The sequence below is a fragment of the Triturus cristatus genome, chromosome 6 (assembly GCF_964204655.1).
Source record: "Triturus cristatus chromosome 6, aTriCri1.1, whole genome shotgun sequence".
In the NCBI taxonomy this organism is placed as follows: Eukaryota; Metazoa; Chordata; class Amphibia; order Caudata; family Salamandridae; genus Triturus; species Triturus cristatus.
In genome coordinates this window covers 79,117,236-79,133,704 of record NC_140589.1, presented here as the reverse complement: position 1 = coordinate 79,133,704, position 16,469 = coordinate 79,117,236, and the positions used below count along the sequence as shown (strand labels likewise).

The 16,469-nt window shown below is 48.4% G+C and overlaps 1 protein-coding gene across 3 annotated transcripts in view; it reads left to right on the top strand.

Moving 5' to 3' along the window:
* LOC146813789 (cap-specific mRNA (nucleoside-2'-O-)-methyltransferase 1-like) overlaps window positions 1-16,469 on the top strand; it is a 944,292-nt gene that overhangs the window by 712,927 nt on the left and 214,896 nt on the right. For all 3 annotated transcript variants that reach the window (XM_085610252.1, XM_085610251.1, XM_085610253.1), the window contains one exon: window positions 7,476-7,544. In XM_085610252.1, coding sequence (XP_085466378.1) covers window positions 7,476-7,544 — 69 coding nt within the window. The remainder of the gene's footprint in view (window positions 1-7,475; window positions 7,545-16,469) is intronic.

Sequence of the window (16,469 nt, the reverse complement as noted above, 5' to 3'; positions counted from 1 at the left end):
TTCCCGTTTTCGCCTTTGGACCCAGTTGAGCGCTACTCCGGCTTTTCCTGGCTGTGCTGTCTTCATATTGCACTCTGTAAGCCCCGCCTCTTCTCTGCCATCCCGGCACTCATTGTTGGTGGGGGCCTGACGCGGCTGCTCCCCAGTAGCGGCCTTCCAGCAGTTCTTCCTCGGCTAACTACACCTGCTGTGGGGTGGTGGTCCGCCCGCCGCGCCCTTGGCCGCTGGCTCCCTTGACAGCCTCTTCCCCTGCGGACTGGATTGATCATCATGGGGAGGACGGACCCTAAGTAGCCCAAAATTGTCTTTGACCAGCGCAGAACGACTCACCAGGATGGTGCTGGTCCAGATGGTGGTGATAGTGCGACCACCATGGATGTGCCTCCGGCCCGTGACGACGACCTGAAGGCCATCATGCTCGATGTAAAATCGACGGTCACTGGAAACGCGGGCCAACTGGACCAACTCTCTGCTCGTCTGGACTCGGTAAAGGCCCGTGTGAACTCTCACGACACTCGCCGCCTCCACATCGAGTCCAAGGTCTCTGACATCGAGGATTCCGCCACCCAGGACCATCGGAAACTGCTGCAGATGGATAAAATCCTGGAGGTCATCCGGAACAAAAATGAGGACTTAGAGGCGCGCTCTCATCGGAGGAACCTCCGTATAACGGGCGTGCCGGAGTCCACCAATATTTCCAGCATGGAGGACTTTGTGGAGCAATTAGTCAAAGAACTCTTCAGTGCCGTTCTCTCCACAATTTTCATCATCGAACACGCACTCCGCTCCCTTGTCCCCGGATTGCCCCCTCGTCCTATTATTGCAAAAATCCTAAATTTTAGAGACCGGGACACCATTCTTCGGGCCGCTCGCGACTTGGGAAAAATCAACCACCAAGGAAATTCTCTGTCATTTTACCCGGACTATACCCCCACTGTCCAGGCTGCCCGTCGTGAATTCCTCCCTGCAAAGCAGATCCTACAGAAACACGAGGTCTCCGATTCACTGGTCTAGCTGGCTAAGCTGAGAGTCCTGCAGGGCGCAAAAACGTTTGTATTCCCTGATCCTAAAGACGCCCTCGCATTTGCTAAGAAGCTTGACAAGTCGGCCCGTTCATCGCCATCTGGCTCTCAGCCCGTCACCTCCGATCGCCTCAGCGACATGACTGAATAGAGCGGTGACTTTCTAGCATGTTCTTTCACAAATGTGGTCTGTCGTTATTTCAGCTTGGCCACCCTGCTTCTCTGCAGGGGAGTACGCCGAGCTCTGCCATGCCCTCACAGGATAATTCCCTTTCCTAATGTTGCCTCCTTTTTTCCAAGTTGTGGGTTCCTGGGGCGGGTAGGGGTGGGACCTCAGCCTGATTGGGGGGTTGGTGTGGGTGGTGGGTTGGTGGCCTTTCTGGTAATGTTTTTTGGGTTGGGGGGTGGGTTGGCAGGGTGGGGGGTGGTTTCTGGAGAAAGTCCCAACTGCACTCGCTCTGTTGTTGCTCGACCAGACACGGGGTTTCGGATTGCACTTTGTTTGGGGGGTTGTGTTGGGTGGGAGTGGGGGTTCTCTTGTTTTTTTTTATTGCTTTACAGTGTTTTGCATGTTTCTGTTCTCGCCTTTTCCTATTACTGCTAGTATCCATCTCACACCACTGAGCCCTTCTGGGACAGTCTGACGGTACACGGCATCCTCTTCACCCTGACGTATGTTAGTGCCCCCCCCACAGTGCTGTCCGCTACCTGGTGCAAGTTCCCTTGATCTGCTTGTCCACGGCCGCAGATCGGTGGTGGTTCCAGTATGCATTTCACTTGCCTGCCCAGCTCCTCTTTCTATCAGGCTCGGCCCGCCCGGGCACACAGGTTGGCTTGTGCCGCTCCCAGGTCCCTCGCACTGCATTACACTCTTCCTACCAGCTTCCAACACCATGACTGACACCATCTGTTGGACCTGGAATATTCGTGGTCTCAACGATCACCGTAAAGCCAGGCTCATCCACTCACACCTTCACCGACACAAGGTCGACATCTGCCTTCTGCAATAAACTCATCTGCTACCTGCAACCTCCTCCAGACTACAGTCGCGTTACTGGGGCAAAACGCATTCCTCTTTTTATTCCGCCTATTCCATGGGTGTGTCCATTTTGATCAGAAGAGGGCTCCCGTGGTACACCACTCAGGCACTCACAGACCCTGAAGGACGTTATGTTATTTTGCACGACACCCTATTCTCCCAACCCACGACGGTTGCTGCTGGGTACGGACCTAATTCGGACGACCCTGACTTCTTCTCTCATATCTGACATCTGATTTCTTCTCTGGGACCGTCTGCCATTCTTTGGGGGGGGGTGATATTAATGTTACGCTTTCTGCAGCTGTGGACCGCTCTGGCCCCCACTCTTCCCACCGCCGCTCTATTACAGTCCATACTCACTGACAACTCGCTGCACAATGTCTGGCGTCACTTCCAGCCCGAGGCCCACGAGGGTACTTGCGTTACTGGTTCTCATGGCTGCTGGTCCCGTATTGAACTCTGGGTTGCCTCTTCTGACGTCCTCACATGGCTTTCCTCCACGACTCATCTGGCACGTGCCTTTTCCGATCATGCGCCAGTCCAGCTATTCCTCTGCTTTCTTGACTCCCCACGGCGTGCTTTCACATGGCGGCTCCTCCCGAACGCCCTCCGAGATGCCATTTTCTGTGACGAGATCCAAACAGCGATTACCAACTACTTCGACCCAAATGTCGGCTCCGTGGACTCCGCATCTACCATTTGGGAAGGTTTTAAGACAGTGATACGTGGTGAATGTATCTCGAAACAAGCTGGGGTCCTTCGCTCCATTCGCTCCTCGTTGGACAAATTGGAATCCGAAATTAAGACTCTCGACGCAGAGCATGAGGCACACCCTCGGCCGGAGACCCTCGCGATTTTACGTGTCAGACATACTGAATTCGCCCAGGAGGCCAACAGGGAACTCTCCTTCATTGGCAGGGAGGCCCGGACGCGTCGCTTCGGAGAGGGCGACCGGCTGGGGAAGACCCTGGCTAACCTCTTACGCCCCCCTCGTGCAGCATCGTATATCACAGCTCTTAGGGATGGCGGCCCCTCCAGGACCACCTCCCCAGAGGAAACCAAGGCCCGTTTTACGGACTATTACTCGCAACTCTACACCGCTAGTTTCTTACATTTCTGGGCTCACCCCGCTCCATATCAGCTGCACGTTGCTGTTGAAGCCGACCTTGTGACCCCCTGGCCTCTGCCTACCGCCTTGTTCACGCCGGCTAGTCGCCCACGGGGTGAGGTTGACACGGCCGAGACCCTGCGCTGGGCCTGGTTGGGGCTGTGCCGTCTTTCCAACGTTCCCACTCTTTCGGCTAACCACATGCCGATTGTTCGTCATCCTGCCTTTCCTCCTTTGCAACCAACTGGCATGTCTAAACATGCCACCCGCCTGGGTCTGACGACATTGGCAGATCTTTACCCCGGGGATACGTTTTATCCTCTCCCTGCCTCCTCTGGTCTGATGGATACTTTGCTTTTTTATCAGCTCCTAGCTATCTTCAACCAACGTTTCCCCAACCTCCGCCCTCGCTGCTCACTCTTGACTTTATATACACATTCCCCACTCCCCGAAAGCTGGTAACTAAACTATACGCCCTCACGCTGTCGACCTCCTCCATATCTACCGAGCGTGCATGGGTGGCATGGGGCGCGGAACTAGGTGTGGACATTCCCCAAGCTGACTGGCTTTACTGCTGTAACCAGACTAAGAAACTGTCTCCTAACTATCGTCTCCATCTTATATATTTCAAATACTTACACAGGCTATATCGCTCCCCCCGTCCAGTTGCACAAAGCGGGACTCATACATAATGACAATTGTATGCGCTGCTCTACCCCTGCTGTGGACTTCACGCATCTTGCTTAGTTGTGCCTGTGAGAAGTTGGGCTGATATATGATGTCACTAGTGCTAGTGTACACCTTGTATCAGTCCAAACAACCCTTATGGTGATTGGTTGTAAAGTCAACCTTATAGACCAGCTATCCTAGTGGTAGCATGGACAAGAGCAGTCTTAGGCTAAACTCTGTATGGCATGTGAAGCAGGCTGATATACCATTTGCAATCCCTTGAATACCAAATGAAAGGACACCACAACAGATATATTATAAAAATAGAATGTATTTATTCTAGTCAAAATACCCTCAGCACTCTTTATGGGATTCGAGGTAAGTACAAAACAGTCTTATTTAAGCATACATAAGTCACACAGGTAAGTAATACAGTTAGGCCCTAGGAGCCACGCAAACCATATACTAAGTAAGTGGTATAAGAACCACTGTCACGAACACAGGTTAGGCCTAGGCCTAGGGAATCGCTGGGGCTACACTATCCTATCAGTTGTTAGGCAGTGAGAGGCCCACGGGATTCAGGTGCAGAGTGGAAACACTCACGCGTAATGCGTTAAAGTCGATAGAAATAGTAGTATTTAGAAATTAAGAGTTTTAGGACACTTCGGAAGGAACTAGGAGTTAGAGACTTGGAAACTAGACACTAGGATAGTCAATACCCTTGTGAGCACCGGAGTACTCAAGTTACCTAGCCCACGGGCTGCGGGTGCATAGGTGTGAACTTGCGTCGGGTTTCGTCGTCGACTCCTATGGATGCCTGAAGAAAAGATGCTGGCAGGCAGTCAGTGAAGAGTGTCCGGTGGATTCCAAGGATGGAATCAGGAAGGAAGATACCTGCAAGCAGAGGGGACAGAGTTTAGGTCACCAGCCAGGAGCCGGGAAGGAACCAGGAAGGAACCAGGCGATGTCGTGAAGATGCAGGTGAAGAGGTGAAGCTTGTCGCACAGCCACGGGTACCATGAGGCGTCGAGGATGACCAGAACCAGGAGGCGAGCTGTCCCACGAGGGCTCTTGCTGTCGGCGGCGTCGATGTCGAGTTGGGACACAACAAGCCTTGGCAAGCGCAACCCACGCAGAATGAAGGATTCGCTTCTGTTGCAGACCAGGAAGGCCTGAGGTGCTTCTCTTTCACAGGGAAGCAAGGGCCAGTCTGGAGGAGCCAAACCAGCGGTGGAAAGTCAAAGGTTCGTCGTCACAAAGGCTACTAGCCAACGGGCAAGCAACCGGACAGACGCGTCGAGCAGGAAAATGCAGAAGGGCCCCACGCAGAACTCGTGGAGTGTGGAGGGCTGATCTTCGGTGCAGATGGTGCTCGGGGTTGAGGCTTCTCAATCCCCAGAGCACAACTTCGAGGATGCCCCAGAAGCTGCGCTGGAAGCAAGTAGCCAATTTTCCCAGGTAGCTGGTCCCACGTCTCTCGTCGCCTCCACGGATCTCAGCTTTGCTGTGGATCAGGGTCGGAGAAGTCTGGAAGTCAAGGCGCTGGTCGGGCTCCGCAGTCGGTTCCTCGTAGAACTTCGGGCAAAGCAAACGGCAGGTCGCTTGATGGTGCCTGTTTGCACAGGGTGGCCACTCCTTGGCCACAAGGGACATTCTTCAGTCTTCTTCCGTAGTCGAATGTCGAAGGTCCAGAGTTTCTGTTCAAGTTTCAGTTATCAGGATAATCCAAAGTCCTAGGGACTCAGCTCGCACTCTTATACTAATCTGGGGGGCTGGGTTACCTGCTAGGTCCCTCCTATGGGTGGGACCAGGGAGGGGGGTGGTTACACCCCCTTCCCTTTGTCCAGTTTCGCGCCAGGACTGGGGCTGGAGTGCCCCAGCACCAGTTTGAACTGGACTATGCATGGGACACCTTGTGTGCCCCAGGCAGTGTCTCGTTTCATTCATCCCTCCCTGCCCCAATACACTAAGGCCTGTCTAGGGTGGTGCTAGCACTTCCCAAGGCAGGAAACCTATTGTCCAAGCTTCCCTCGCTGGAAGGACTCCCAGCAGCAGGAGGTCAGACTTGTGTCCGTGGCAGCAGCATCCATTTTGTGATGCTGGGGCTCTGGTTAACTTTAACCGGGTGGTAGGTCTTCAACATGTCTTCTCCCTCTAGAAGGGAGGAATGCTATCCTCATTGCCAGAAATGGTGTGGGGGTAGTATTCCAAAGTGTTAGACACTTTACACGACATGTTTTGATAAAGCTAAACCATAGTTACCATAACCGTTTAAGATTATAAGGTACTTTAAGAGTATATGGTAGGCGATATCATAGAACAGCTATAAGGACATGGTTCCGAAAGCTGCAGACAGGCTCAGCTCATGCTAGAGCCCCATCTCACATGTTACCTAGCACTCTGCCTTCAGGATTGTTAAGGCCTGCCATAGGAGTGACTGATAGGTTACCCATGTGTCTATATATAAGGTAGGTATAGGAATACTACACCTAAGCAAGGGGTGATTACACGGCCTTGCCCCAGCTGAGTGATCAGCCAGTTGTGTCATGATGGAGGCCAGCCAGGGGTGGCATAATACATGCTGCAGCCCCTGGTAGGCCTAGGGTACACCTATGCCCTGGGTACCTAAGGTACACTGTACAGGGCCCAACAAGGTGATCCTTACCAATTGGGTTATGTACCTAAAGTACATAGTGTGAATTTAGAGAGAGAACAGCTGGGCTGTGGGTCTGATTAGCAGGCCCACAGCCACATCTAAGTCAAAACCAGTGAAGCAAAAGCAAAAAGTGGGGTGAACATAGAAAGCAGACCCTACTCTCCTACAGTGCCCCAGGGTGTCGGCCTTCTGGCTGGAGGTCTGTGCCGCCATCTCTGAGATAACCTCCGATCGGGTTGTCCCCGACCCTCCGTTGTGCCTGTTGGGCTTTAAGTTTTGTCCAGACGCCGCTCGCCTATTGACTGCAATGTTACTAGTCCTCACGAGGCGTAGGGTGGCTATGTGTTGGGGTCGCAGACCGGCGCCCAAGTTCACCCATTGGCTTGTAGACGCTTCAAGATGTCAGACCCTTTTATCCGAGTTCTGGGACCTGATGCCTGCAAGGTCACGTCCACCCGACAAATGGGGGCCCCTTGTGACATACCTCCACTCCCGACCCCAGTCGAGCAGAGCTGGCTCTCCCGCGCTCCCCACCGGCACTCCACCCGCGGCGGCCGCCGGTGCTGGTAAGTGACTGCCCCCCTCCTGGAACATTTCCCCCTTCTGACCGGGACTGTCTTTTTCCTCACAGGGCTCTCACTATCTCCAGTGATTTTCTTTCATTCCCATCATGTCGGCCGTGCTATACAGGTTACTTGTTACTATCGTGTTGGAATGCTCATATGTCTATTGTGCTTTGGGACGCGCCAGATGTGTAAAATGCTCTGATTTTATGTTATAAGTGTACCATGACCGTGTTGAAGCAGTAAATAAAGGTTTTTGAAAACATAAAAAAAAAGGAACAAATAATGGAAATCCAACTCATTATTCGTGGTGAGGAAAATGTTGAGTCATTTAACAGTGAAATACTTAAAGACGATGGAGGCTGGTGCATGCTATTTAAGGTATTTTTGTTGTAACTTATTCTTTTGTTTCTTTTAGGATTCAAATGGCAGAGAAATTTGTAAAAGCAATCTCAAAACCAAGCAGGCCTGACATGAATCCAATTCGGTGAGTGCTTTGCATGATATATTTCAAAATTGTATGCTGATGACTACAGAGAAGATGGGATGTATTGCAAGTCTGTGGCCTCAAACCTGTGGTTGTCACTGGTAAAAAAGAATGATCTCCTTCATTCTGTTAGTTATACATCTCATTACCATTTTCAATGCTTTCCCTGTCAAAAATGTACACAGCATATGCAGCTGTCTCTCTGAGCATTCTAATTCAGGGTGATTTAGAGTTGTTTATATGTTTATGGAACATTTTTCAATTGTCTAGTTCGTAGAATTTAAAATCAAATGTTTAAAGTTCTGTATTTCTCTCAAGGACACTCTGCAATGTATCAGGTTTTTTTCCAAGTCTAGGTACTGTTGCCATTCCCGACTTCTGTCACAGGGCTTTGGGTTAAATTGCACTGCCCAGTGAGTGGCAAATATTACTTTCAGATTTTAATTTTTCCAAAACAAATTTTTATTTGTGACATCCAATATGAGAAATGGGCCATATAAGCCACCCATTTCCACCAAATATAGCAACAAATATATATATCAACATTTCCAGAAATTATGACGAATGAATTACACAGAAAAAGAAAAAGGAAGGTGGAATACATTGTAGTATAAATGGAGCACATAAAAGAAGAGAAAAAAGGGAAGGAAAAAGCAAAACACAACTGTGCCACAGTAGTTCTCCATAACTGACATACGAAACCTAGGTTCAGGAATTTATGTTGCCATCCATGTTCATTGCAATTTTAAGTACTATAAATGTACCAACGAGCCAGCATCATGATAGTGATTCACTAACACCTATTGGAGGGGGAGGAGGCTCCAGATATATTCCCCTATAGTCCACCCACCTTTTCCAGATTTTATAATGTTTCCGGGGACACCCCCTTGCCTTGAAGACCTGGAGCTCCAACCCATACAGAAATCCAGGCCCTTCTTCCATACTTTAAGCGCCGGTGGTACCTCAGCTCTCCAAGCCTGAGCAATGTCTCTCTTAGCCAGTGTTAGGCGCCGGAATAGGAGATGGCGTTTGTATCGGTTTCCGCCGATATCTTCCGTAATGTGTAGGAGAGCCAACCTCGGTGAGCAGGCAATAATCCACCCCAGGACCTCAGACAGGCATGCGAAAACCCCCTTCCAGAATCCGGCCAGCACTAGGCAGGCCCATACAGTATGCAGAAAAGTGCCCTCTATAGTATTACAGCGCAGGCAGTGTGGGGACGCCATAAGTCACCAGTCATTGAGGACAAGTATATGAGAAGCCATATAGTAAGCATGGACATCTGGGGTGGCTACTCCCCCGGAGTATGTAGATTGGAAGCAGGTCCTCAGGGCTACCTGCGTAGCACCACCCCCCCACATGAACCGGCCGAGGATAGCATTTAATTGACGAAAGCACAAGGGTTGATAGGATATGGATGATTCTGCAACTGGTAAAGGAGACACGGCAAGGAAATCATTTTAAAAATAGCGGACCTACCAAAGAGAGACAGGGGTAGGTGATACCATATATGTGTCTGGTCTCCCTCCTGCGTCCACAGCAGGGCAAGGTTCCTACTCCACGACAAAGCCTGAGACTAGGAGAGATGCACTCCCAGGTACTTAAAGCCATCTGGAACTACAACTACCTCCCGCGACCAATCACCAAGTACGTCTCGACCCCGCAACGGCCACAGAAAGGATTTACCTTGATTCATTTATAGACCAGAAGTTTCCCCAAAGATCTGCATAATACTAAGAAGACGCAGGCCCGGTCCGATTAAGATCGGTGAGGAAAAAGAGAACATCATCCACATAGAGCGCTATACGGTCAGAAAGATCAGGCGCCCGCTCGAAGCCTCGCATCTGAGCGTCTACCTTCACCCAGGCCGCAAGGTGTTCCATGGCCAGTTACTTTTGGATTTTGACTCTGCAAATAGTAGTGTGTTTGAGTAGCCAAGGCTTTCCTCAGTAGGTGATGAATGACTTGAAAGAATAACACTGAATACACATCACTGTTTATTGATAGCTAGACCTTTAAAAGATATGGAGCAATATTTAGAGAATCAGAATGAATTAGACACAAAATACCAACGTTTCTGGAGCCAAGATGCAACTTCAAAGAGTTTGTAGTGCTTAAACTATAAGTTTCTACATATTAGGATAACATGAGCGTCTATAGCCCAATAGCCCCTGGCTTTCCCGAGAATGATACGCCTCTGCCTGCCTTCTGTGGTTTCATTTCACTTAACAGTCAATAGAAAAAGATGCCTGGCAGCATAATACACATGTTCGAGGCATGTGTGCTGTAGATACATAGGCTTTTCATACTCCTGCCATCTAGTGTTGGGTCCAGATGTTTGTAAGTTGTTTTTCTTTGAAGAAGTCTTTCCAGTCACAAGGTATGGTGACTCTTCCTTTCGGTGATAGTGCACATGGGCATTGACTCCATTGTTCGATTGTTTTTTCCCCCCATCGGATTCGGACGTGTATTGGTACACTCTGATTCAAAACCGTTCTTCGGGTTCCCCTTGGTGCGCAATCCACTCTACCCTCGATGGTATTGTTCTCAAGCGCGTTTACCTGTTTTCTGGTTAATGAATTGTTCGGGATACTCTGTCCTTGGTTGGAAACATCCATGGCGGCCCTCACGCCTAGCCGCGTCAGTCCACAGTTCCACCGATGGAACAAACTCCATTCCATTTCTGTCCTCTGTGCCGCTCCAAGTTCCCTCGCACCGACCTACATCAAGTTTGTAACTTGTGCCTACCACCGGAGCACAAGGAGGAAGACTGCGACGCCTGCAAGTCGTTTCGGTAGAAAAAAACACTTAATCGTCGGGCTCGGCGGCGTGAGATGCAACGCTAAAGAATTCAACACACTTCGGACTTCTTCAGCGAAGATTCCGAACATGAAGAGGTTGAAGCGTCGGCGGCACAAGATGATGATGCCATCTCTGTCCCAGAGTTGGATTCATAACTCGAGATCAACTTGGACTATGAAGACGTGCCTCCCGGACAAGGTGCTGTGAGTACCGAAGACCCCTTGCCCCCCAAAACCTTTTCCACAAAACATAGGGCTACTGCACCACCTCTGCTTTCTGGCCAAGGTCGGCACCAAAACAGTGTGTTAGAAACACCCCTCCTTCTGGCTTGGCACTGAAACAATACGTCAAGCATTCTGGCTTGGAACTGAGTCGGCCAAAACTATCTTCCGATTCGAAACCCTCCATTTTGCAGCGTGAATCCTTTTCTGGATTCACATGCTGTGCATCATTCCGCCATTAGTGGTTGGGTTCGGAATTCTCTCTTTTTTTTTCTTGTTTTGGTCGCAGTCGACCACCATTTGGTGCCAGGTACGTCCCCTGAGTGACGTCAGATGGTATCCTGGAGGTCGACGTGCGTGGTGGCCATCTTCAGATTCTTTTTTCCGTCGTTGGTTCTGGAACCAAGACTGGAAACTCTGAAGAAAGTTTCGAATTTTCCCCAAGAAAACTTTGAAAAAGAAGAAGATTACCAAGAAATATCTTCGATCATCGACGTCGTAACCGGAGGCAGGAGCAGAGCTTCGGTTTAACACCAGAGGACCAACCGGTCCGCAAATGGCGAGGTCGAGGTCATGGAGAATACCCCCTTCAAGTTCTACCCCAAGTGCCACCACAAGTACGCGCAACGTGACCCGTACTACGTCTGCAACCTCTGCCTGCCCGAAGATCACAAGGACTGTGAGGCCTGCGGAGCGTTCCTGCCGAACTCGCTAAGGACACGCCGAAATCAAAGACAGGCCCACTACGCCACAATGTCACAAGCAACAAAGAAAACCTCTCTGAGAGACCTGTGTTTCTCTAGCGGCGAGGAAGAACATATAGCACCAGCGGAGTTGATGCACGAGGGATCGGACGTCGAGGTCCTAGAGTGGGACTCTGAAAAAATCCACGCAGAGAAGAAGGCGAAGGATCCAAAAAAGAAGACGGAAAAGGTAAGACACCATTCAGATCCGTCGGAACTGAAGGACCACAAACAGGCGTACAAGGCAGCCCCGACGCCAAGCAAGAAGGCGATCGTGGGTCAGCCACGATTAAAAGAACCCCACGGATCCCAACTGAAGGTTACCGAGGAGAGAAAATCTTCGAAGACGCCGAAACAAAGGGTCGACACCGAACCCACAAAAAAGGGCATGACACTGCCGAAAACTAACGTCAACGTCAGGAGGAAAAGAAAATCTCCGGCCTCCTCGAGGAGGAAATGGCAGCGCTCATACAAAAGAAAAAGGACTTCGATGCCTCATTGAAGGATTTTCGAATCCCAAAGACACCGGCTGCCAAACCACAGAACGTCGACGCCGAAGAAGCAGAAGACTCCGAAGGAGAGGAGGAAGGTGGCTTCGACTCCCCTCCAACACCAGAACCTCGAGGTAAAGAACCAGAGGAATACGGAGACATACCTGAAGAGGAGGAATACTCCAAATATTTTGAGGATGAGTGGAACTGCCTCGCCGCCGAGAGCCCAGAAGAAGAGATTTGCAGTTACCCCTCGAAGGTTTAACCTCAAGATGAGATTGCTTTCTATAACGACATTGTAAAAAGGGCAGCAAATCATTTTGGTGTTCCATTAGAAGAAGAAAAAGGGGACACATGCTTTTTGCTAGAACCCTTACACCAGCTACAAAAGGAACACAATACCTTCCAAAGCTGCCCAGTATTTTAGATCAAGGCAAATAAGCCTTCAAGGAGCCAGCCTCCAGCAAAGGGGTAACCCCAGAGTTGGGAAAAAGTATAAACCCTCCTCAAAGGAACCTAAATATATTCAGGGAAGTACCATACCTGACTCTATTATTGTCACCACAGCCAGGAAGAGAGCAAATGCAGTCTCCAACACCGGGCCTCCACCAGAGGAGGAAAGTAAGAGGATGGATATGGTGGGGAGAAGGATAGAAAAGAAGGCAGCAACACAGTGGCGTATTGCTAACTCAAATGCCCTACTGAATAGATATGTCCACCAACAATGGGAGGACATAGAGGAGTTATTGAACAAACTACCTGAGGAGGACAAAAATCTATTGTCCAGAAGGGGAAAAACATTGAAAACACCTGTCTAAAGTCAGCTTTAGATGCAGCAGACACTGCTAGTAGGCAGATGTGCACAGGAGCCATCCTGAGAAGACATGCCTGGCTCAGAATCTCAGGCTTTAAACAGGAAGTTCAAACCTCCATCATCAACAGACCATTCAATGGAGAAGCTCTGTTTTGCAAAGAGGTAGATAAATCTCTTCAACTAATTAAGAAGGACAGCGAAACAGCAAGGGCAATGGGGGCCCTGCAGCAAAGAGGTTCATTTAAAAGAGGGGGATTCAATAATAGGAAGCCCACAGGTAGGGGCTCCTTTGATCAAGGACAACAGATGGCACAACAAACTCAAGGGCAGAACACAGGTCAACAAATGGGTCAGTAGTCAAGCTACCAGGGTTGGCAACACCAACAGAAGCAGCCCTTTCGAGGAAGAGGCAATGGCCGAGGAAGAGGCCAATCCTCTAGAGGAAGAGGAAATGTCTCTGACTCAATCACAAAAAAGGACCCACATAAAATACCAGTGGGTGGAAGGATATCTTTTTTTCCACAGACAACGGGAAAAGATCACAACAGCCAATAGGATTTTAAATTTGGTAAATTACGGATATTGCATAGAGCTAACAAAAATACCACATGTAAACCCACCAAGACAAAGAAAATTGCTGAGATCAGAACAAGCACTGCTACATGCAGAGATCAAGGAACTATGCCTAAAACAGGCAATAGAAAAAGTACCGAAACAAGAATGGTTCACAGGAAACTATCCCCATATTTCCTAATACCCAAACAGGATCAAACTCTAAGACCAATCATGGACTTAAGATTCATCAACAAGTTCATACTAACACAACGCTTCAAAATGTGTACACTCCAGTAAATAATCCCACAAATTCAAAAGGGGGATTACTTGGCAACAATAGACCTCAAAGACTCCTACTTACATATCCCCATAAACAAAAACAACCACAGGAAGTACCTAAGATTCCTGCACAACGGAACACAATACCAATTCAAAGTACTTATGTTCGGAATAAAATCAGCGCCACGTCCATAAGTGTTCTGATCACAAAATGTCTAGCCGCAGTGGCGGCATACCTAAGAAGGAAAAAGATCCACTTCTATCTAGACGACTGGCTCATAAGGGGGCATTCGAAACAAACATGTATCCATCATGGTCAAAAAACAATCAAAACGCTACAGACACTGGGTTTCTCAATAAACCACAAAAAACCTTCAACAACGCCAGAAAGAGAAAAAAACCTTCCTGGGAGCAAGATTAAATACAGCGAAAGCAAAGGCGTACCCACAAAGACCAGGATACAAGCAATCCATCAAGAACCAACCCTCTACCAGAGGGGTCAGTCTCTGACAGTGAGGAAGGTCATGAAAATAATGGGCATGATGGCATCATGCATCCCACTTATCCCTAACACTCTCCTACACATGCGCCCATTTCAAGAATGGCTTACCAACAGCTGGTCTCAAGCCACAGGAAGTTGGGAGGATCTTGTCGTTGTTACACAAAGGGTGCAAGCAAAGATACAATGGAGGGTAGCCAACAACATAGCACAGGGGGAGACCTTTCAGAGACCCAACTCCATCTGTGACAGTCACCACGGATGCATCCCTCGACGGTTGGGGAGCGCATTGCAACCAGCTGAAAGTTCATGGTCAATGGAACGACCAGGATTCCACAAAGCACATCAACGTTTTGGAAATGAAAACTGTCCTTCTAGCACTCGAGACACTCCAGAAACACATTCAGGGGAAAAACATATTAATTCAAACTGACCATAAAACAACAGTGTGGGACAAGGTACTTTCCTCTGAGCAAACTTAAACAGGAAATCTGGCAATGGGCAATACTACAAAAAATAAATCTACAGCCGGTACATCTACCAGGAGTAGACAACATTACAGCGGACCAACTCAGCAGACAGAACAACTGCTTCCACGAATAGGAGTTGAAACAGAAAGCAGTACAGTATCTGTTCAACATCTGGGGAACACCAGGGATAGACCTGTTTGCAACAATTCAGAACAAGAAATGCCAGTCCTGTGCCTCGAGGTTTCCACACCTCCGATCAAAGGGAAATGCACTTTCACTCAATTGGTCACAGACATTTGCTTACGCCTTTCCGCCAATAACCCTGATGCAAAGAGTGTTACAAAAAGCAAAAAACTCAGGAACAAATATGATTCTCATTGCCCCTCAATGGCCAAGGCAAACATGGTACTCAACCCTTCTAGGACTATCCAAGGGATAAATTATCAAGATTAAAGCAGAAAAGGACCTGCTAACAATGCAACAGGGCCAGATCTTTCCCCCAGAGCCAACGACACTACACCTGGCAGCTTGGCACCGGAATACATAGAATTTGGGCACCTCAATCGGCCTCTGCGAACCATGGAAATTCTAAAAGCGGCAAGGAAAGAGTCAACAAGGAAATGCTATACAGCAAAATGGAAGCGATATACCACATGGATGCACCTCTAACAAGAAAAACAGTTCAATCAACACACAAGAAACAGTTATTACATTCCTTACTTACTGTGAGAAAGTGGCTCTGTGTATACTGTTCCCAAATAGGTACAGTGTGTACAGAGTTCACAGTCCCCAGAGGTTTGGCAGAGGCTAAAGTTAGATATAACCTTACTCTCTAAAGTGGTAGCTTGGTCGAGCAGTAAGGCAGTATCAGAGGACAGTGTAAAGCATTTGTTGCACACACTCAGTCAGCAAATAGTCTCACACACTCAATAACTGAACTCTAGGCCAATGGTTTATATAAAAAAAATGTTTGTTTTATTTTAGAACCAACAATAGGTATTAAAATATACTTTCTCAGAATGAGATGCTTTAGGTAAATACTTTTGCAATATGCAATTGGCTTTTGTAGAAAGTTACAGGTTGTTGCAATAGGCAACACAATTTTAAACACAATAATACATTGAGTTCAATGGAAGTTTTAAGTTATTTGCAATAGATTACTTTCAGGATTACTTTTGTAATTCCAGGACTGGATCCTAGATTCAGTCCTGGGACAGTTCTTAGAAAAAGTGATAAAATTCGACTTAGTTACTGTTATGATTTTTAGGCAATATTTTGCTATTTTAAAAGTTGACACTTAAAAGAAATTTCATAGAAAACAGGCAATGATTCCCTATGGAAGAAAATTCAAGTTGCAGGTATAGTATGTTCTCTTTACTTTTGTAATCCAGTACTGGGTGCCTAGACTCAGTACTGGGACCTCTATCTAAAACAGTTGGTACGATTTTTAAAGAATATTTGAAGTTTGCAAAAATCGACAGAAGAAATTTCACAGAAAAACAGTCAATGATTTCCTATGAAAGAAAATTGGGTTACTGGTTGTGAATATTTTTCAGGGTCAGTGCTGGGCACCAAGATCCAGCACTGGGATCTCTCCTAATAGCAGGTGAGTATTTGCGTTTTCGTTACTCGGCTGATTTTTGGTGAATATTTTAAGTTTTAGAAACTCCACACTTAGAAGAAATTTCAGAAGAAACCAGTCAATGTTACTCTATGGAGAAAATTGAGTTATCGTCTTTTGGGTAAGTACTCGACTGGCAAAGTTAAGGTTCTGGGCATAGACTCGGGGGTCTCCCAGGGTCAGGTAAGTACAGTTGTTACACCCTCAGCGGCACTGGGGCAGCTGGGTGCCGAGTGAGTTAGGCCCACTGTTATCCTATGGGAGGCAGGGGGGCCTTGGTTGGTGGCTGCTGACTAGCAGGCCACGCGGCTGTGGGAGCTGGGCTCCTGGTCACTTGCTCAGGGCAAATGGGGAAGTAGATAGGTGTAGAGGTTACACTGCCAGGCCCACTCGGGCGGCTGGGTGCAGGGTGCTTTTCAGCCTTCGGGCG